Source organism: Anabrus simplex, chromosome 6, assembly GCF_040414725.1.
Source record: "Anabrus simplex isolate iqAnaSimp1 chromosome 6, ASM4041472v1, whole genome shotgun sequence".
NCBI classification, from domain to species: domain Eukaryota; kingdom Metazoa; phylum Arthropoda; class Insecta; order Orthoptera; family Tettigoniidae; genus Anabrus; species Anabrus simplex.
Genome location: NC_090270.1, coordinates 312,300,279 through 312,319,434, shown reverse-complemented (window position 1 = coordinate 312,319,434; position 19,156 = coordinate 312,300,279). Strand labels below are relative to the sequence as shown.

Below are 19,156 nucleotides of genomic sequence, written 5' to 3'. Positions count from 1 at the left end.
GGAGGGCTGACTGGACTTTTATTCTGCCCTTCATTAATCCTGCTACCTCTGCTGGGTTCGAACCAACGACTTGTTTCACTGTACCGATGGTCCACAGATGGAGCTTGTATTTGTAGATGAAATGTAAATCTAAATGGATACGCATTCACAAAATAAATGATATGGATAGATGTACATATTGCAAACCATGTGATTAAAATTTGTCAGGAAGCATATAGTCCAAATACTTAGTAAACGTCCTTCTGAGTGACCGGGGGGAGGGGGGTGATCATGTAGATAGTGTGCGAGGTCAGATTAGCGCGCGGTCTCTCCATTCCCGGTTCGCTATCTCTTAACTCGCTTGTTGACACGTTGTGTTCAGTCACTGCGTACAGTGCTTAGCATAAAATGCAGACGAAGACTGGCAGCGAGAGGAGTGGGAGACGATTTCTTCACCTCACATGCGCGGCCGATTCCCGCGCAGGACGTTTACAAAGTATTTTAACTATAGTAGTACTGGTAATATTGATACAAAGTAGATAATTTCCAGATAATTTTAATGAAATAAATAACAACTGTGTGAAGGAATGAGTGAAGACACACTGATTTTAGATCTTCATGGAAAGTTCACCTCGAAACTTGTCCGACATCAAATGGGAAATGGAAAAAAAATAGGGTGAGATACCTCCTGTTCCCATCCCTATTAATTAAATAAAATAATATTAGTATAGACATATGTTTACACTGTATAAAACACTTTCTTACACAATATTTTATAGCAGTTCTTGAGAAAAGTCTCTCTCTGTTTCTGCCCTATAACAGTCTCTCGTCTTTTCGTGTCCGCATAGGAACCAATAAACAACACAGCAAATACCAATAAGAAAGGGGACGATAACGTGTTAGTTCATCTCCTTGAATATCTGACACTGTTGTACAACTGACCGAAACGGCTCTTGAGTTCCTCTAGAAGGTGAGATCCCTGTCAGTTATAACTCAAAATAACATTACTAGGAAGATGAGGTGAGTCTCCGACATTAGGCATCCGTTGAGCTCGGATGTTTGGGCAGTTATAGGTTAGAATGCAAACTAATTTGGCTGAAAGCTAACCCGCTCTTCAGTAATATAGCGAAAGTAACATATCCTCCAGGGGTTCTAATAGTCCGTACCCCTAAAATTGGTGCAAATCTCATAGCAGAACTGTTGTGTAGTGTAGAGTGAACGTGTTACTCGTTTCAGTAAGTTTGCATTCTAACCTGAGGTGTGACGTAAGCGGGGATATTTTCTTCCAAGCTATCACGTCCTACACACAACTTTACTTCCTTGTCAAGAGAACGTTCTATGAATTGCCTGCGGAGCCCCAAAGGGTGTGAACTGGTTATATGAAGAAAATTATTCTTGTCATTGTTCCTATGTTCTCTTGCTAGCGAACCTGCTTCTTGCAAGAAAGCTCCTTGTTCAATTCTCGATCAAATCAGATATTTGTATTTGGAACTGAAGGCTGGTTTGTGATACGCTCAGCCTACATGAGAACAATTGACAGCGGCTCCGGTCTAGAAAGCCAACAATAGCGGCCGCGATTATTCGTCACCATACGTCACCTCGAATTTGCAGGCCCATCAGGCTGTAGCACCATGAGGTTTGGTTTGATCTGATTTGTTTGCCTGGGTGTGAAGCATCATATTTTACATTCTAATATATTTCAGGGCCGAAATTCATGGAATTCACAGACATTTTATATTCCCTATATAGCCCGTAAAATTGGTGAAGAAATCCCTACGATTAAGTGGAAGTGCGTTATTATGCATCCCTTCTCCGTCCGGGTTCGCAGCTATCTGATTAGCATGCCGGCACTGAAATAGGGGTCCCAGGTTCGATTCCCGACCGATACGAGGTTTTTAACCTTCAACGGTTATTTCGTGTTGCTTGGAGACTGGGTATTTATGCCTTCTTCAACATTGTATTTTATGCGTCGTTGCTGACGCCTATGTTGCTCATGGGCGTCAACTTGGAAGACCTTCACCATGCTTCCCCGCAGGCCATACGCCATTGATTACATGTATCTTTCTGTTCACCACCTTCCTTATCTGTGAACTTGTTAAAAGACTACTCGTCTTTTTTTTTTTTCAAATTCTCCAATTTTGTCCAAAATACTTCACCCTTTTTCTTACAGATACGTGTATCTGAGAGTTGTTTGTGGACCTATCAGTGTCTAAATCTAATCACCGAGGAAGGCCTACAGTAGTTCGAATTTCAACTGGACCTTGCGTAACTTTCGATGTAGGAATTGGCAGCGCCAATTCTTATCCGGGATCATCAGTATTTCCCACCAGTTTCAGTCATGGATATCTTAATAAACGTACACAGTAAACATGGTAAACCCCTTATTTTATCAAATAAATTATTAAATAAGTTATGTAAATACAATATTGAGAATTTTCCAGCTATCTGCCTTCCCCTGTTCCTCCTTTCTGTAAACAATTCTTCATTTACAATGCCCACTTTGTAGAAAGACTTCTCTGGTTGGCACAATGCAATTATTGTACCGCCAGGGGAAACAGCTCGTCCTATTCCAGGGCAAACACCTGTTCATGCAGTCAAACACTGAATGTAACAAGATCTGGATGCCTCATATATTATTTAGCAATCAATTAAAAACTTCACGTGCTGGGGAGAAACCGAAAGTTTGGGATGGAGAAGCGTCTGGCAGAATCGAAAGTGACATTTAATTCGGACAGGGGTCACACGTTCCTCAGAAATTCATGGAGACTCGCTACGTCGAACAGGATGCCACTAAGTTGCCGCGTTGTTGTGGTGTCAGGTTCACATGTAGCACTTGGGTCGCGAAGAGCTGCTGATGGTGAAATCCATTCCCGTGAAGCCTCCGCCACTTGTTCCATTTGTACTAGGATCCTCTTTCATCGTCAACACTGTTAAGGAAAATTTCTGTTCTTTGAAATATATACAAACTAGAAACTAAGGGAGATTTTTGCATCAACAGGATCATAGTATCACTCCTCACCTCATTCTCTGCCAACTTAATGATTTAGTTATTCTGGCAAGTAAAGTAATGGTGACCTCCTCTAATACCTGATGTTCACCATCAAATTCAATTCAGTACTTCACAAGAAAAATGGTCACATCTTGTCAAAGATTTTTCAACATTGCTGAAGATTTGATAAGTTTTGAAAAGTTCTGGGAAGTTTGATAGCATTTTGTTTTAACATGGAGGAACGGCAAACAGCATTTGTGGTTCTTGGACTAGCTTTGCACAGCGAAAATATTAATGTGATTATCTGCAACATAATTTTTGCAATGTATTTAATACCATAAAATCATTCGCTGAGGTTATTTAAATTGCATTTACTAGCATTAATTGAATATAAATGATAGCAATTCAACGGAAATTCATATCATGTTACACGAAGACGTATTAGGAATAAAATAATAATAATAATAATAATAATAATAATAATAATAATAATAATAATAATAATAATAATAATAATAATAATTGTACCGGGCGGTACACCTCTACGACGCAAGTTCAGATCTTGCGCCAATTGAAACTTCTCTACTGGAGAAACCCGGAAATTTACCACCGAACTAACTCTACTGGTTATCAGAAGATGTCACTGTATGTTTTTGATTTGCTTTTGTTTCTCATTGATCAAGAAGTGTGGAATTTCTCTAACAGATGTCTCTAGCAAAAACTATGGTAATACACTCTGGTGCAATGGAATGAACTCTCTTGAAGAAATTTTCTATTCATAAGTTTTGTCTTTACTAAATTTTGTTCCGTGGTTTGTGGGTTGGCAATATTAACCCTTTCTTTCCGCCTGTTTTGAATTTAACCAATCAGTAATTTCTGTAATTAATTTTCCTCCAATCATAGCTTTCTTCTTCCAATTTCCATGTGTAATTCATAGTCTACCAATACAAATTGAGCGGATGTGTCTACTCATTCTTCAAAGGTCTCGAATTTTCCACGAGGGCATAAAAACTGCTGATTTTCTTGTCTCCGGGCCACTCGTATAACATCTAACTCAGTGTGTGAATATGTAGGAGGGGGCGGGAAGCGCCTCGTTCTTCAGACAGCAGTTCTTTAACAAGGTAATGGCCTTTTAATATCTTTATTTCTTGCTAGCTCAGCAGTCTAACTCTCGGGGAGGGTTCGAAACCTTTAATATGTAACCCATCTCTCTAAAATGTAAATTCCTTTTCAGTCTATGTAAAAACTACAAATCTATTTTACTGTAAAGCGGGCATAGAGAGTGCTTTACCCTCTCGAGATCACCTTCATTTTGAAATTGAGGTGACTACGTTTTCATAACCGTTTCAGTGCGGTCAGTATCCAGTATTCGGGAGACAGTAGGTTCGAACCCCACTGTCGGCAGCCCTGAAGATGGTTTTCCGTGGTTTCCCATTTTCACACCAGGCAAATGCTGGGGCTGTACCTTAATTAAGGCCACGGCCGCTTCCTTCCCACTCCTAGCCCTTTCCTGTCCCATCGTCGCCATAAGACCTATCTGTGTCGGTGCGACGTAAAGCAACTAGCATAACCGTTTCTTCTCTTCCTTAATGTATTAAAGTTTTCTCATACGAGTCACCTCCCTAGCTTGGGATTAGCCCCTGTGTATCGCCCTAGAGCCACTTAGGTTTCAAATTATGTATTTAGGAGTGCAAGTTCACGCCTCCAGTCCTTTCTGTACCTTGGGCCATTAACTTAACCTGATGTTTTGTTTTCTTCATGCGAAGGCCCTGTAGGTTGGGTATTAAATACCCCTGTTTCTTTGTGTGCCTTGAGGGCAGTTAGTGTAAAGTCAGTTTATGGCCTCTTAAATAGGCTTGAAAAATTGAGAGCGAGTCAGCTCATTCTTGTGTGTGAAAGGTGCCTCTGGGAGGCTTGAGGTCAAAAGTTGGGAGCAAGTGCTCCATGCAATTAGGGGCTTTCTGCCCTTTGGTAATTTGTGGTTATGAGCTGAGGGCTCAGGGATTGTAACTTGGGGCACGAAGCTCAGAACTTGTAAGAACCCGAAACTCGGGCTTTTCTTGTAAATCTACTCTGGTACCTGATTTTGTTATTTCCCCTAGTACACTCAAAATTCTATGTTACCATTGTTAAGTTTTGAAAATATAACCTTTATTGAAATTTTCATTTTTCGAACTTATAGTTAGACCCATTCCAGCCCGCACCTTCTTTCACCTCTGACTTCCACGGATAACTTCGTAACAATAATAATAATAATAATAATAATAATAATAATAATAATAATAATAATAATAGACTCACAAAGAACATTTTGAACTTAGCGTTACCAATAACAAATCACAATAATTGGCTAAAAGAAATCAGTGAAGACCTAAATGAAATAGGCATTCATGAAAAAACCATTCAAGATAGAATAAAATTCAGAATCTTAATTCACAAACACAAATTTTCTGTAAATCCCACCAGACTAAATACAGCATGGACTGAGCTACGTAAAAAGGAACACAGCGAGAGGACGAGATATTGGGAAGAGAAGAAAAAAAATGTGATAATAAGTTCAAACGCGCCTCTTAGTTGGGCATAACGAATCAATAATAACAATAGTAATAATATTGATACTATGTGAAGATAGTCATAGATAGATCATTGCTGGTAGTGTTCACTTATAGGTACTGTAATAAACATAAAAGCCGTCCACTTCCTTGAGATAATTCCCTTGCAATCTCCTCGTACGCTGCCATTTTATTAATTTTGTTGCGGTACACTACGAATTCCAGTGAATATAGACAGGGATGTGCCTCGCACTTAGAAATTAATACAAACACAACATCTCTCGGTAATGAAGACGAAGCCATTTCTGTTGTTACGATTCCCGACAATCCCAGCATACCTAGCGGCGTACCGCGTACCGTTAATATTCGAATTTCATTTCTTCGGTCGGTTAGAAAATGTTCTAATTCACTTTGAAGAATTTTAAATATTGCAAGTTATTTGACAAGTAAACTTGTGAAGTACTGGAAATTCTTGCAAAGTCTTGAATTTGACAAACATTCGATCGTGAACAGCAGGCATAAGATGACATTTTATAAGATAATTACAAAGATTACAACTAAAATATTCATTGTTTAAACATCGTCATTTGTGTGCTGCGAGTCAGTATTTGTTGCATAACATTAACACCTAGCGGTTTTCGCAAGGCGCAACGATATCTAATAACTGAGATGGAAGATGACTTGTAATTAATAACATAACTAAACCAGCTATTATACCTTTACTTGACGGGTTGCGTGGTGTAGGGGTAGCGTGCCTGCCTCTTACCCGGAGGCCCCGGGTTCGATTCCCGGCCAGGTCAGGGATTTTTACCTGGACCTGAGGGCTGGTTCGAAGTCCACTCAGCCTACGTGATTAGAATTGAGGAGCTATCTGACGGTGAGATAGCGACTCCGGTCTAGAAAGCCAAGAATATCGGCCGAGAGGATTCGTTGTGCTGACCACACGACACCTCGTAATCTGCAGGCCTTCGGGCTGAGCAGCCGTCGCTTGGTAGGCCAAGGCCCTTCAAGGGCTGTAGTGCCATGGGGTTTGGTTTGGTTTGACGGGTTGCCTTTCGAAAAATTGCGGCAGCAATGCCATCTAGCGGAAATGAATGACAGAAGGAGAGACAGAGCACACTTAAGGTAACAATATTCAGTCAGTTAAATTTTGGTCTTGAATAATTTTAGGGGCTTGGGGTGAACTTGAGTGTGTCATGAAGTGTCCGATAACCCCTGTTTTTGGGAAGGTTATATTTAATATTATGTACGTTCTGTGATATAATTATTAGGGTAGGTGCCCTGGGTCTTGAAATAAGGTACTAATTCGGCACTTTCATGAGAAGTGTGGAATATCTTGGGAGAAAACATCAATCAGTATAGCCACATCATTAAAGATTAGTCCTTTATTAATTTGTAAATGCCAATATGAAAGTTACCAAGAACTGTTTTCTGCAGGTGTGCCAAATAATGGTTCGTTCTACCAGAAAATTATTGAAAAAAAGTTAAAATATTCTACAATCTGAGATATATGCACTTCTTTTGAAAAATAGCTGTTGTCAACATTTTAGCGAATATTATAATTCTTTCCAGATTCCCACTGGTGAAATCCTAAGTTCCATTCCAATAGGTTTGCTGTGATTCTTCCACAAATAGACTAACAATCAGAAATGAAACAAAATTGGAATTGATTATTATACACCTTGTCCGCGATAAAAACTAAATGCCAGCCATCAATTCGATATGTACAGACAGAGTTACAATTTTGCTAAAAGATTAAATACATAAAACATGAAATAACACTCTTCCCGTCAGATGTATACTAAATAATAGAAAAACAAGTCTGAGTATGAGTTCAACCAGTAATACGATTAATTATAACATAAATATGTCAGTCGATTATTCAAAATACGTTGACAGATACGCGTTATTTCTTTCCTTTTAAATGTATAGCAGGTCTTCTCTGCAGTCAGCCTGCGGGCCACAATGATCTGCAGAGAGATTCCTGCTGGCCAGCCATGAAATTGTTAAAAACAAGAGAAATAAAGAAATTGAATAATTCAAATAAAATTACATAAATAATTCCAGTGTATTAGGTTTATACTTGTTTCCAAATTAGCCGCTTTTGGACAGTTAGTTCGTGATAACCGGAAAGCGCTTTGATGTTGAATGATCGATCATGGACGACTGGATTCTCGTTGCGCTCCTAAGATGATACTATTTCTAATAATAATGCAGCCCTTGTGACAGATCCTCCGGTGAGTGTGGATAGCATCTGCCATTTATGGAAAAAATTCGTGTGAGTGTGGTGGAGAATAGTGCTGTGTGTGGTGTACGATTGCAGGGCTGTTGGAGACAGCAGAATCAATCAGTTCCCGATCCAAGGGAATACGAATAAAATCCTTCTATCTTGCCGGAAATCGAAAGCGGAATCTAAAACACTGACACTCAGAAATAGAGCTGGATGTTGATAGTGCTATAAATCACTACTCTCTGGCTCACTGTCATATTTTCTCGCTCCATTGGTTTTGGAATGTATACGGAGTTCATTCGTGTGTTGAATTTACAATATTCTGCTATTTCGCTGGTAGGACATTGGTGTACAGTATTTAGTTTCATGTTTTGGAAGAGTAAAATGATCATTTTGTGGAGTAAGTGGAAGAAAGTAGACACATAGAGCTGCCAGTTCAGGAGAGAGTGGACAGACCAATCCGTTTTAACGTGATGGATCTAAATAGCCAACGCGCTTACAATGAAGTGGTATTGGTTGTTACGGTATGTGATTTAAAAGGACTCTGTGAGAGTGAACACAATTATTTACACAGTAGATTTCCTTCTGATTCTTCTTTAAGACGTAGACAATTCAGTAGTATGCAATTATCAGTTCGGCCCCGCGGTGTAGGGGGCAACGCGTCCGCCTGTCACCCAGCGGCCCCGGGTTTGATTCCCGGCCGGGTCAGGGGTTTTTAATTGTAAATGATTAATATCCTTGACCTGGGGACTGGGTGTTTGTGTCGTCCTTAACGTTCCTTTCCTCACATTCAACACTCTACGCTTCCGCAATTCTAATTACCCGCAGGTTCATATAATATTGTGCAAGTACGAGCAAATGATCTCTATAGGTCGAGGCTCCGAACAAATTGCTATTTAAAAAAATGCAATTATCATATATTCAAGGAAGTTCAGTGATAAGAGAGGGAGGCTCAGTTCAAGATAAATGTACAGAAGCTTCTTTTAGAGTGTCCTGGATTTTATGTAAAACTATAATTCCTTTTGCTAATGCTGAGATTGTGAATGAGTGTATGTTTCACATATTGTTAAGGCTGTGAAGAGTAAAGAAACTGTAGCAAAATACCAGAGAACTCCTTTATCAAACGACGCTTTATCAAATGGCGCTGCAAACAACTTGCCAATAATATTAGTTGTCAGATGATATCTGAACTTGGACAAAATATTTGCTTTTCTGCGGATGCTAATTAGTCAACTGGTATCTCAGATGAAACTCAGCTGTCAATTTTCGCTAGATTTATTTTGATGGAGAGAAATATTGGGACTCATACCAGTTTATGGGAGAATCACTTGGAAAAGTACATTTAGAGAGATTTAAAAACTCCTTGCTTCAAAAAGTGTAAGCATTGTAAATATAACATTTTGTAATAACGGATGAAACACCAATTATGGCAAGTGAAGATAAAGTGCTGGTTGGGAAAATGAAATAAGCTGCATAATTCCTTGTCACTGTGCTATCCATAATACTGTCCACTGTAGTAGATTGAGTAATAATTTTGCCCCCTTACTAACTGAAATTACAATACTGGTAAAATTTACGAGGTCGAAATCAGTTCTTACGCACTAGAACCTCAGCTTTTAAAGAACCTTAGCTTAGTTATCTTTGATTTTGTAATAGAATAGTACACTTCTTTTACATATATGTATTATCCTGTAATTTACATGGTTAGGTGTAGGAGAGGGTCACTGCTAAAGTCAAAATAAATGAATATAGGAATGATTGAATAGAGACATTATTGCTTCTTTAAAAGTATATAGCATTGAATCAAAGCTTACATTATCTCCCCCTCCTGCCACCCCCCCCCCCCTCCGCTCTCGCTTGCTGTATACCAGGACCTCTCAAAACCCAAAATGTCACGCGTGCAAAATGGGGCGCAGAGGTTCTGTGCACAGTGCATCGGTTCGGACCAGCGTTTCGTCTCAGAGCAACTCGGCTAAGCTCGGCTAAACTCGGCTCGGATGGTGGAGCGCTGCAGAGCGAGTGAAGAAGGGGGAAACGGGCGGAGCGAGAGAGAGAGACAGGTAGACAGATATAGAGTTATTGCTCAGAATCGAGAAGTGGGATGATCTGCACTCTGGTCAATCTAGCAAAGTCGTCTTATGCACCTTGCGCCGTGCAATGCACCGGTGCATGCACCCTGAGGGGCCCTGCTGTATATCACCATGAAGTGTGTCAATACACATCTGTACTCTGCATTGTTATGAAGAATTCTTGGATCTTTGATTTAGTGTTAATCGTGACTTTTCTGGAAAATTTTAAAAGTAATTTGGGACATATTTCTTGATCAACCTTTAAATTGAAGGTACCTTAATTGGAATATATTACTAAAGGATACTGAAGAGAGGCAGTAGGGTAGTTCTCCGTCTGGCCAATATGGGTAGCGCATGCTGTCTGCCGGGGAGTCGTGTCGGCGACTACATGGAGAGAAAGATCCGGCAAACGAGGCGGTCGTTCCGTTAGCCGCCGCTGTAAAAAACAAGGCACTTCATTATAATCATCACAGAATATAAGCTGAGCAGAGAAAAATATATTAATAACGTGGATTTATTTTTGACACAGCTGTTTAAGAAGGAGGATTCTTAAAAAATCACAGTGGACAGTGTAGTGGTAAATGCGAATTTGGGAATTAGAAGTGGGGATAGGGGCACAAAAATTATAGGCAACGAAAAGTATCAGGGTTTGAGGGATACAGTGGCGGGGAAGTGTGTGTGTGTGTGTGGGGGGGACATTGACATTTAAAATATAGCTACAAAATTCTAAGTTTTTGATGCTCTCTGAATGGATTCAGATGAAGATGTAATGTTTGACAATATACAAACTTGAGTGCGATAATAATAGATTTTGACATATTGAATCAGTAGTATAAAATAAAAATTTCACCAAAGGAACAATAAATACATCTTTCTTTCTTAATCTGTTTACCCTCCAGGGTCGGTTTTTCCCTCGGACTCAGCGAGGGATCCCACCTCTACCGCCTCAAGGGCAGTGTCCTGGAGCTTCAGACTCTTGATCGGGAGATACAACTGGGGAGGATGACCAGTACCTCGCCCAGGCGGCCTCGCCTGCTATGCTGAACAGGGGCCTTGCGGAGGTATGGTTAGATTGGAAGGGATAGACAAGGAAGATGGAAGGAAGCGGCCGTGGCCTTAAGTTAGGTACCATCCCGGCATTTACCTGGAGGAGAAGTGAGAAACCACGGAAAACCACTTCCAGGATGGCTGAGGTGGGAATCGAACCCACCTCTACTCATTTGATCTCCCGAGGCTGAGTGGACCCCGTTCCAGCCCTCTTACCACTTTTCAAATTTCGTGGCAGAGCCCGGGAATCGAACCCGGGCCTCCGGGGTCGGCAGCTAATCACACTAACCACTACACCACAGAGGCGGACACAATAATTACATATGTATTAAAATTAAATAGAAGTAAGGCCTGATTACACAATTAAAACATACTTTAGTATTTGACTGCAAACTAACAAAGTAATGCCGGTTGTAGGAGCAGCGTGCCTGTTTCTAACCCGGAGGCCCCGGGTTCGATTCCCGGCCAGATCAGGAATTTTTACCTGGATTTGAGGCTGTTTTGAGGTCCACACATCCTACGTGACTACAATCGAGGAGCTATCTGGCGGTGAGATGGCGGCCCCGGTCTAGAAAGCTAAGAATAACGGCCGAGAGGATTAGTCGTGTTGACCACACTACACCTTATAATCTGCAGGCCTTCAGGGTGAGCATCGGTCGCTTGGGGTGCCATGGCCCTTCGGGGCTGTTGCGCCATGGGGTCTAGTTTAGTTTTTCTAACAAAGTAACAGACACTAGATAGAACTACACAGACACGTTTATTGAGTGAGACTGCCAGGCTGACGGCAAGTGGGGGAATCATACCTCAGTGTTCATGACATTGGCAAAAATATACCCCTGCTACCCTTCCTCATAGCACATGCTACATGTTTTGTGCGAGTCTCCACTACTTGTTGTGGCGCTGTACAGATCAGTTAGCAGCGACGAATTACATTTTGTGCGTATTTCCGCTAAGGTTCGCCTATGTGGTGTGGTGGTTAGTGTGATTAGCTGCCACCCGCGGAGGCCCGGGTTCGATTCCCGGCTCTGCCACGAAATTTGAAAAGTGGTACGAGGACTGGAACGGGATCCACTCAGCCTCGGGAGGTCAACAGAGTAGAGGGGATTCGATTACCACATCAGCCATCCTCGAAGTGGTTTTCCGTGGTTTCCCGCTTCTCCTCCAGGCAAAATGCCGGGATGGTACCTAACTTAAGACCACGGCCGCCACTTCCTTCTCTCTTCCTTGTCCATCCTTCCCAATCTTCCCATCCTTCTACAAGGCCTCTCTTCAGCATAGCAGGTGAGGCTGCCTGGACGAGGCACTGGTTCCCATTGCCAGTTGTATCCCCAGACCCAAAGCCTCACGCTGCAGGACACTGCACTTGAGGCTGTAGAGGTGGGATCCCTCGCTGAGTCCGAGGGAAAAACCAACCGTGGAGGGTAAACGGATTAGGAAGAAGAGAAGATTTCCGCTAAGTATTGTTCTTACTAATTAAAAAATTAAAAAATAGAATTAGCAGAAAAGGGAACAGGTTTTTCTAATTGTTTTTTATAATTCCTAGTTTCAGAAGGCTGAAATAGAATAAAAACATACATTTTTATTCAGAAAGTGGGGGGAGGGACTGTCCCACTCACCCCCTTCCCAACTCTAATCACCACCACTGTTCGAAAATACTTATTTATGATATCGTTTTATCTGTTAAGAGAAGTATTTTTTAAGGCGTGAAAACTGAGGATATTTTTTGGTTTTACAATTTGCTTCACGTCCCACCGACACAGATAGGTCTTATGGCGACGATGGGATTCTGAAAGGCCTAGGAGTGGGAAGGAAGCGGCCGTGGCCTTAATTAAGATACAACTCCAGCATTTTCCTGGTGTGGAAATGGGAAACCACGGCTGGCGACAGCGTGGTTTGAACCCACTATCTCTCGAATGCAGGCTCACAACTGCGCGGCCCTAACCACACGGCCAATTCACTCGGTAACATAGTTCAGGCACTGATATCTGCTTTCGTATTGTTTCTAATACTCATGCATATTATTCTGAGATCTCGTTGTATGTTTCTGGTTAATTTTTAATCTCAGTGTAATTTCATTACATACACGATTACCTAAGGAAAGCAACGGCAAACTACCAACTCCTCATCTTGCCCAGTACGCCTCATTTTGCTGCCATCGGTTTTTTTGTGGTTTCCTATAACCGTGACGAATAGAGTATCTAGTGAGATCACTCACCGAGTTCAAGTGTGCTGTCGTAGATCGGCGCTAGTGGAGCCAATCACCAATGCTACACGGTCAGCTGTTTTACACTGATACGTAAATAACCTAATACAACATCCAAAACTTTCGACAGGAATATTACTGCCAAAGAGTTGTAAATATATTCTCACTCCCCACGAAGAAATATCTTTGGACTTTAATAAGAGAACACACGCGATAAAACGGAAACTTACGAAAAGTGAAAACAATATTGTCCTTTACATACTTAAAATACTTTTTAAACGGAGCGCACAAAACATGAGACATTCCAGTGTTCTTAATCTGCTCCTGTAAGAAATTAATCCCAGCTTTGACTGAGGAAAGATACATTTAGCTGGCATTAAATTACGAGTTGCGTTGTTTTGTGCCTTTTGAGAGACACCATTGGCTTATGGGCATCAGTAAGAGAACTCGATTGGTCGTGAATTTGACTACACCTAGGCTGATCTCGGACCTTACCGCTTATTGTTACCATCACTGCTTCACTCATATTGTACTTGTCGTTCCTTACCCTCTTGGTAAAGTCTTCATTCCTTTTCCTACTGGGTGCCTTTCACGGTTTTACCTCAGTGGATTGGTATTTCGGAAAATTTGGAAAAATATGAGGCACCGATCCTGGTTTAAATTTTCAACTCACACGAGGAAGTCCAACGTTTTTACCGTTCAGAATGAATCAGTCCGCCTTTATAACTTAATTAAGTCTGCCGAAAAATGCAGGTCACATAGTCTGCATTTGGCTGACTTCTTATCTTTCCGCGGAATAACTCTCGTCCACTACACAAATAGATTACGTTTTTATGGCGGTCTACCATCAGGCTTCCTTCCGTAACCTGATTTACAACCAGGAACGAAACAGTACGATATTTTCTCGAAATAGTAGAAAACTAGTTGATTTCACCCACAAAGCACTGCACAGATATTAATACAGAATTACGGAAAATAGTATAACAAACAAATTCCCTCGATACATGTTAAAATTGTTCCCATGACTTCGCGAACGCACGCTATTACTTTCGTCGACCATTTGGCGCACGCGTTGTTGCAGCTGGTTCTTTGCGACTGCAGCGCCACACTCGGGCGAAACCACCAACGACAATGTTAGGAGAGCGGAGTGATCACACTTGGTACTCTATTCGTCATGCTAGAACTGCATAATCTACGGTGGTGCTATTTGAGCATCCAACCAACCTCTGTGCTGATGACCTAACAGACAGATACGATTACCTTGACTAGGTGAAGATGTTTGGCGTAACTGCAAAGATGTACACTGACTGACAGAGCAAATGCAACACCAAGAAGGAGTGGTCAGAACTTTATGCCAATTGCAGGGTAGACTGACGTCACTGAGGTATGCTCATGATGTGAAATGCGCCGCTGTGCTGCGCACGTAGCGAACGATAAATGGGACACGGCGTTGGCGAATGGCCCACTTCGTACCGTGATTTCTCAGCCGACAGTCATTGTAAAACGTGTTGTCGTGTGCCACAGGACATGTGTATAGCTAAGAATGCCAGGCCGCCGTCAACGGAGGCACTTCCAGCAGACAGACGACTTTACGAGGGGTATGGTGATCGGGCTGAGAAGGGCAGGTTGGTCGCTTCGTCAAATCGCAGCCGATACCCATAGGGATGTGTCCACGGTGCAGCGCCTGTGGCGAAGATGGTTGGCGCAGGGACATGTGGCACGTGCGAGGGGTCCAGGCGCAGCCCGAGTGACGTCAGCACGCGGGGATCGGCGCATCCGCCGCCAAGCGGTGGCAGCCCCGCACGCCACGTCAACCGCCATTCTTCAGCATGTGCAAGACACCCTGGCTGTTCCAATATCGACCAGAACAATTTCCCGTCGATTGGTTGAAGGAGGCCTGCACTCCCGGCGTCCGCTCAGAAAACTACCATTGACTCCACAGCATAGACGTGCACGCCTGGCATGGTGCCGGGCTGGAGCGACTTGGATGAGGGAAAGGCGGAACGTCGTGTTCTCCGATGAGTCACGCTTCTGTACTGTCAGTGATAGTCACCGCAGACGAGTGTGGCGTCGGCGTGGAGAAAGGTCAAATCCGGCAGTAACTGTGGAGCGCCCTACCGCTAGACAACGCGGCATCATGGTTTGGGGCGCTATTGCGTATGATTCCACGTCACCTCTAGTGCGTATTCAAGGCACGTTAAATGCCCACCGCTACGTGCAGCATGTGCTGCGGCCGGTGGCACTCCCGTACCTTCAGGGGCTGCCCAATGCTCTGTTTCAGCAGGATAATGCCCGCCCACACACTGCTCGCATCTCCCAACAGGCTCTACGAGGTGTACAGATGCTTTCGTGGCCAGCGTACTCTCCGGATCTCTCACCAATCGAACACGTGTGGGGTCTCATTGGACGCCGTTTGCAAACTCTGCCCCAGCCTCGTACGGACGACCAACTGTGGCAAATGGTTGACAGAGAATGGAGAACCATCCCTCAGGACACCATCCGCACTCTTATTGACTCTGTACCTCGACGTGTTTCTGCGTGCATCGCCGCTCGCGGTGGTCCTACATCCTACTGAGTCGATGCCGTGCGCATTGTGTAACCTGCATATCGGTTTGAAATAAACATCAATTATTCGTCCGTGCCGTCTCTGTTTTTTCCCCAACTTTCATCCCTTTCGAACCACTCCTCATTGGTGTTGCATTGTCACTGTCAGTCAGTGTATTAAATGAAATACGTGATATTGAATTTGTTTGTATTTATAGTCTTCCACTTCTGATGTATATACGTCAAACATGTAGAGATATTCCGAGATTAAGCCTATTTATACAGTGTGGCCCACCTACGTTTTTTCGCCTGATATATTATCTGACTTGTTGGACGTAATGATGGGTGGTTTTCAACTTTGAGAATAAAATAAGGAACACATTTAAGACCTCCAGGATGTGCCTCGTGCTTTAATAAGAACCGAGCCGGGCTGAATGGCTACTTGGCAAGTTCAATCCTGGCTCAGTCCGGTGGTATTTGAAGGTGCTCAAATACTCTAGACTCGTGTCGGTACATTTCCTGGCACGCAAAAGAACTCATGCGAGACAGAATTTGGAAACTTGGCGTCTCCGAAAACAGTAAAAAATGTAGTTAATGGGACGTAAAAGACCAATAACATTAATATTAATAAATACCGAGATAGCGACACTGAGTTGTTATTTTTTAAATGGAACTATATTTCTGTCGCTTACATAGTTGTTCATATGCCGCCACATTCAGTAATGCAATTTGTTTCGCTGACCAACACGACATACTGGCAAAAATGAATATTGGAATGTGCAAATTTTCAAATGTGGCGCCAAAATTCGATTGTTTAAGACATGGTGAGGGTGATGCGCAGAGACTGTGACATTAACACGAGTCATATGTTACCCTTATCTTCTTGACGTACGTGTGATAACTTCTAACGGAGCGACCCCTGGAAACGTGCAACTTTAAATACTACTTTTCTTCAGTACCACATGTCTGACTACCGAGCGAGTTGGCCGTGCGGTTAGGGTCGCGTAGTTGTGAGCTTTCATTCAGGATATTGTGGGTAGAATCCCACCGTCGTTAGCCCTAAAAATGGTTTTCCGAGGTTCCCAATTGTCACACCAGGCAAATGCTGGGTTGTACTTTCATTAAGGCCACGGTCCCTTCTTTACGACTCCTAGCCCTTTCGTATTCCATCATCGCCATAAGACCCGAAGTTCATTGTTTAATATATCAGTAACGCTACATTCCATATTTTCACCCTTTTCATCCTTTTAGCATTGTTGTGCACGAAGAAGCGATATGACAGGTAAGGAACTTAGAGACTATTTCATTGTGCTCGCTATTTAATTCTGAGCAGAGTTTCTAATATCAAGAGTATCTTAGCCTGAATTTGGATTGGTTTTAGATTTGACTTACTCACCTAATTTAGCCTTGTCCCGTTCCTCCATTTCTGCACCCCAGTTACCTTTAGGAGAGAATTCAAGTGTTAAATTACTGAGACATGAAAAATAAACCTAATTAAACTGTGTTTAAAGGTGATCATTTAATTTAACAGCTATTATTTTTAAAATGCAATGGGCAGAATATTCTGTTAGATTTCAGATTGCTCCACAAGCAATCATTTCGTTTTTGATTTTGCAAATGGTGAAAGACTGAAGGACACTATTTACTCAATTAAGTACTGTATTTAGAACTTACAAGTATTTAAAAGGTTAAAGTGTTTCAAACTTACTGAGGCTTGTGCCCAGTTGATTGTAGCCATTCATAGCTTGTAACTGCATTGGTTGAACAGAAGGTAGCTGCAACAGAAAGCAAGAACTAGAACGCAATAGAAACATTGTTCGTATAGAACACAGTGCATTATACGCTACATACAAAGCGTAAGCATATTTTAAAGGGTTGTAGGGATATTAAGGAGATGTGCATCGTTATGTAGTCCTTCAGATCACTGGTAGACAAGAGTAGACTCGAAAGGCAATGTCGTTATTCAATTGTGCAGGGGTAAGTGGAGGGAGTAGCAAATCTTCCCTCACCATAAACATGCACATACAACACGGCCTTGCCAATGCTGAGGTGGTCGTATAAAGTGTCTCTTTCAAAACGGCTGAGTTTTCTAAAAAAAAAATGCAGGAAGAACAATAGAATAATATTCTGGAACTTGATTCTAAAAGGTACTAAATCTAAACTTTTCAGAACAAGCCAAGAATTTCCTTTAGGAATAATAATTAAGTTACTTTGAAATGAAATGGAGTATTTAGTTTCTGTATTAATTTTTTTCTACTTAATGATGGATTCTATCGCACAATTTAACAAATTTAAAATGAATAGTTTCCATAATTGCCTTATGGCTTATAGACAGCGAACGGTATCAGACCGTTTGGTCCAAATCATCATTTAAGTAAAGAATAGGTAAACAAACGACAGGAAATTTGCCACGTGGACGACAGCCCTAAATGCACATAAGTATATGATTGGTTGATTGGTACATTCATTGATTTATTGAAAGGAAGGTTCTCTAAGATCTTGTGAGGACTGTTATGAACTTTCAGTTTCCATGTGTAAATATTTATGTTAATCTTTTATAAATCTATGTACTTCCTGGATGAGGAGGTAAAGACCTCCAAGAGCCTTCATGGCTTGTGCGGAGGTGACTTTACCCTTTCGTCTGTAAATCTAATTTACTCTCATTAATAAATTGTTCAGATCGGTGAATGGAAACCATTGAACTGAAGATTCCAAACTGACTCCTATGTGAATTACAATATTTTCTAACATCAACCTTTTTATATACAGTGTGGACGGAAACAACGTGACCCGAGAATGTGGCCATTAGAGTGTAGGTCATAATGATAAATAATTTGAAAACATTAATTCGCTATCTCACGCAATTGTCATTTTTTCAGCCGCTGAAGTTAGCCAATCAGACCGCCCCGCGGGTTAATTCAGATGGGCTTTGCGAGGTGTTGTCTCTGACTGAATTGAGAGCCATTCTGAGAAATCAGCATCAAACACAGCGCGGGTCTCAGCCATTGTCACTACAGCGCACTTGCTGTGGCGCGATCCTGACAACTTGAAGCTGCGGGTTTCATTCATTGTCACCGGAGCGCACTTGCTATGGCGCGATCCTTTCAACTCGGAGCTGCGGGTTTCATTCATTGTCACCGGAGCACACTTGCTGTGGCGCGATCCTGTCAACTCGGAACTGCAGGTTTCAGCCATTGTCACCGCAGCGCACTTGCTATGGCGCGATCCTGTCAACTCGGAGCTGCGGGTTTCATTCATTGTCACCGGAGCACACTTGCTGTGGCGCGATCCTGTCAACTCGGAGCTGCGGGTTTCATTCATTGTCACCGGAGCACACTTGCTGTGGCGCGATCCTGACAATTGGGAGGTGGGGGTTTCAGCCATTGTCACCGCAGCACACTTGCTGTGGCGCGATCCTGCCAACTCGGAGCTCAATGTTCACATCCGTCCCCTGGCGAAGTTTTGTTTCTCTTCTATTGGTGTTCTCAGGGCGGTCTTAAACCAAGTACAGATTTAGCAACACCGCCACACGAAGCCCATTTA

At 42.2% G+C, this 19,156-nt stretch overlaps 1 protein-coding gene across 4 annotated transcripts in view; it reads right to left on the bottom strand.

Annotated features, from left to right (window-relative positions):
* Positions 1-526: 526 nt before the first annotated feature.
* The window catches only part of LOC136875999 (forkhead box protein L2), a 407,368-nt gene continuing 388,738 nt past the window's right edge, over positions 527-19,156 (bottom strand). For 3 of the 4 annotated variants that reach the window (XM_068228124.1, XM_068228126.1, XM_068228127.1), the window contains 4 exons: positions 17,322-17,388; positions 17,010-17,054; positions 10,125-10,255; positions 527-2,901 (listed from right to left, as the gene is read on the bottom strand). In XM_068228124.1, coding sequence (XP_068084225.1) covers positions 2,800-2,901; positions 10,125-10,255; positions 17,010-17,054; positions 17,322-17,388 — 345 coding nt within the window. In that variant the 3' untranslated portion in view covers positions 527-2,799. The remainder of the gene's footprint in view (positions 2,902-10,124; positions 10,256-17,009; positions 17,055-17,321; positions 17,389-19,156) is intronic. The other variant, XM_068228125.1, reaches the window with a different exon arrangement.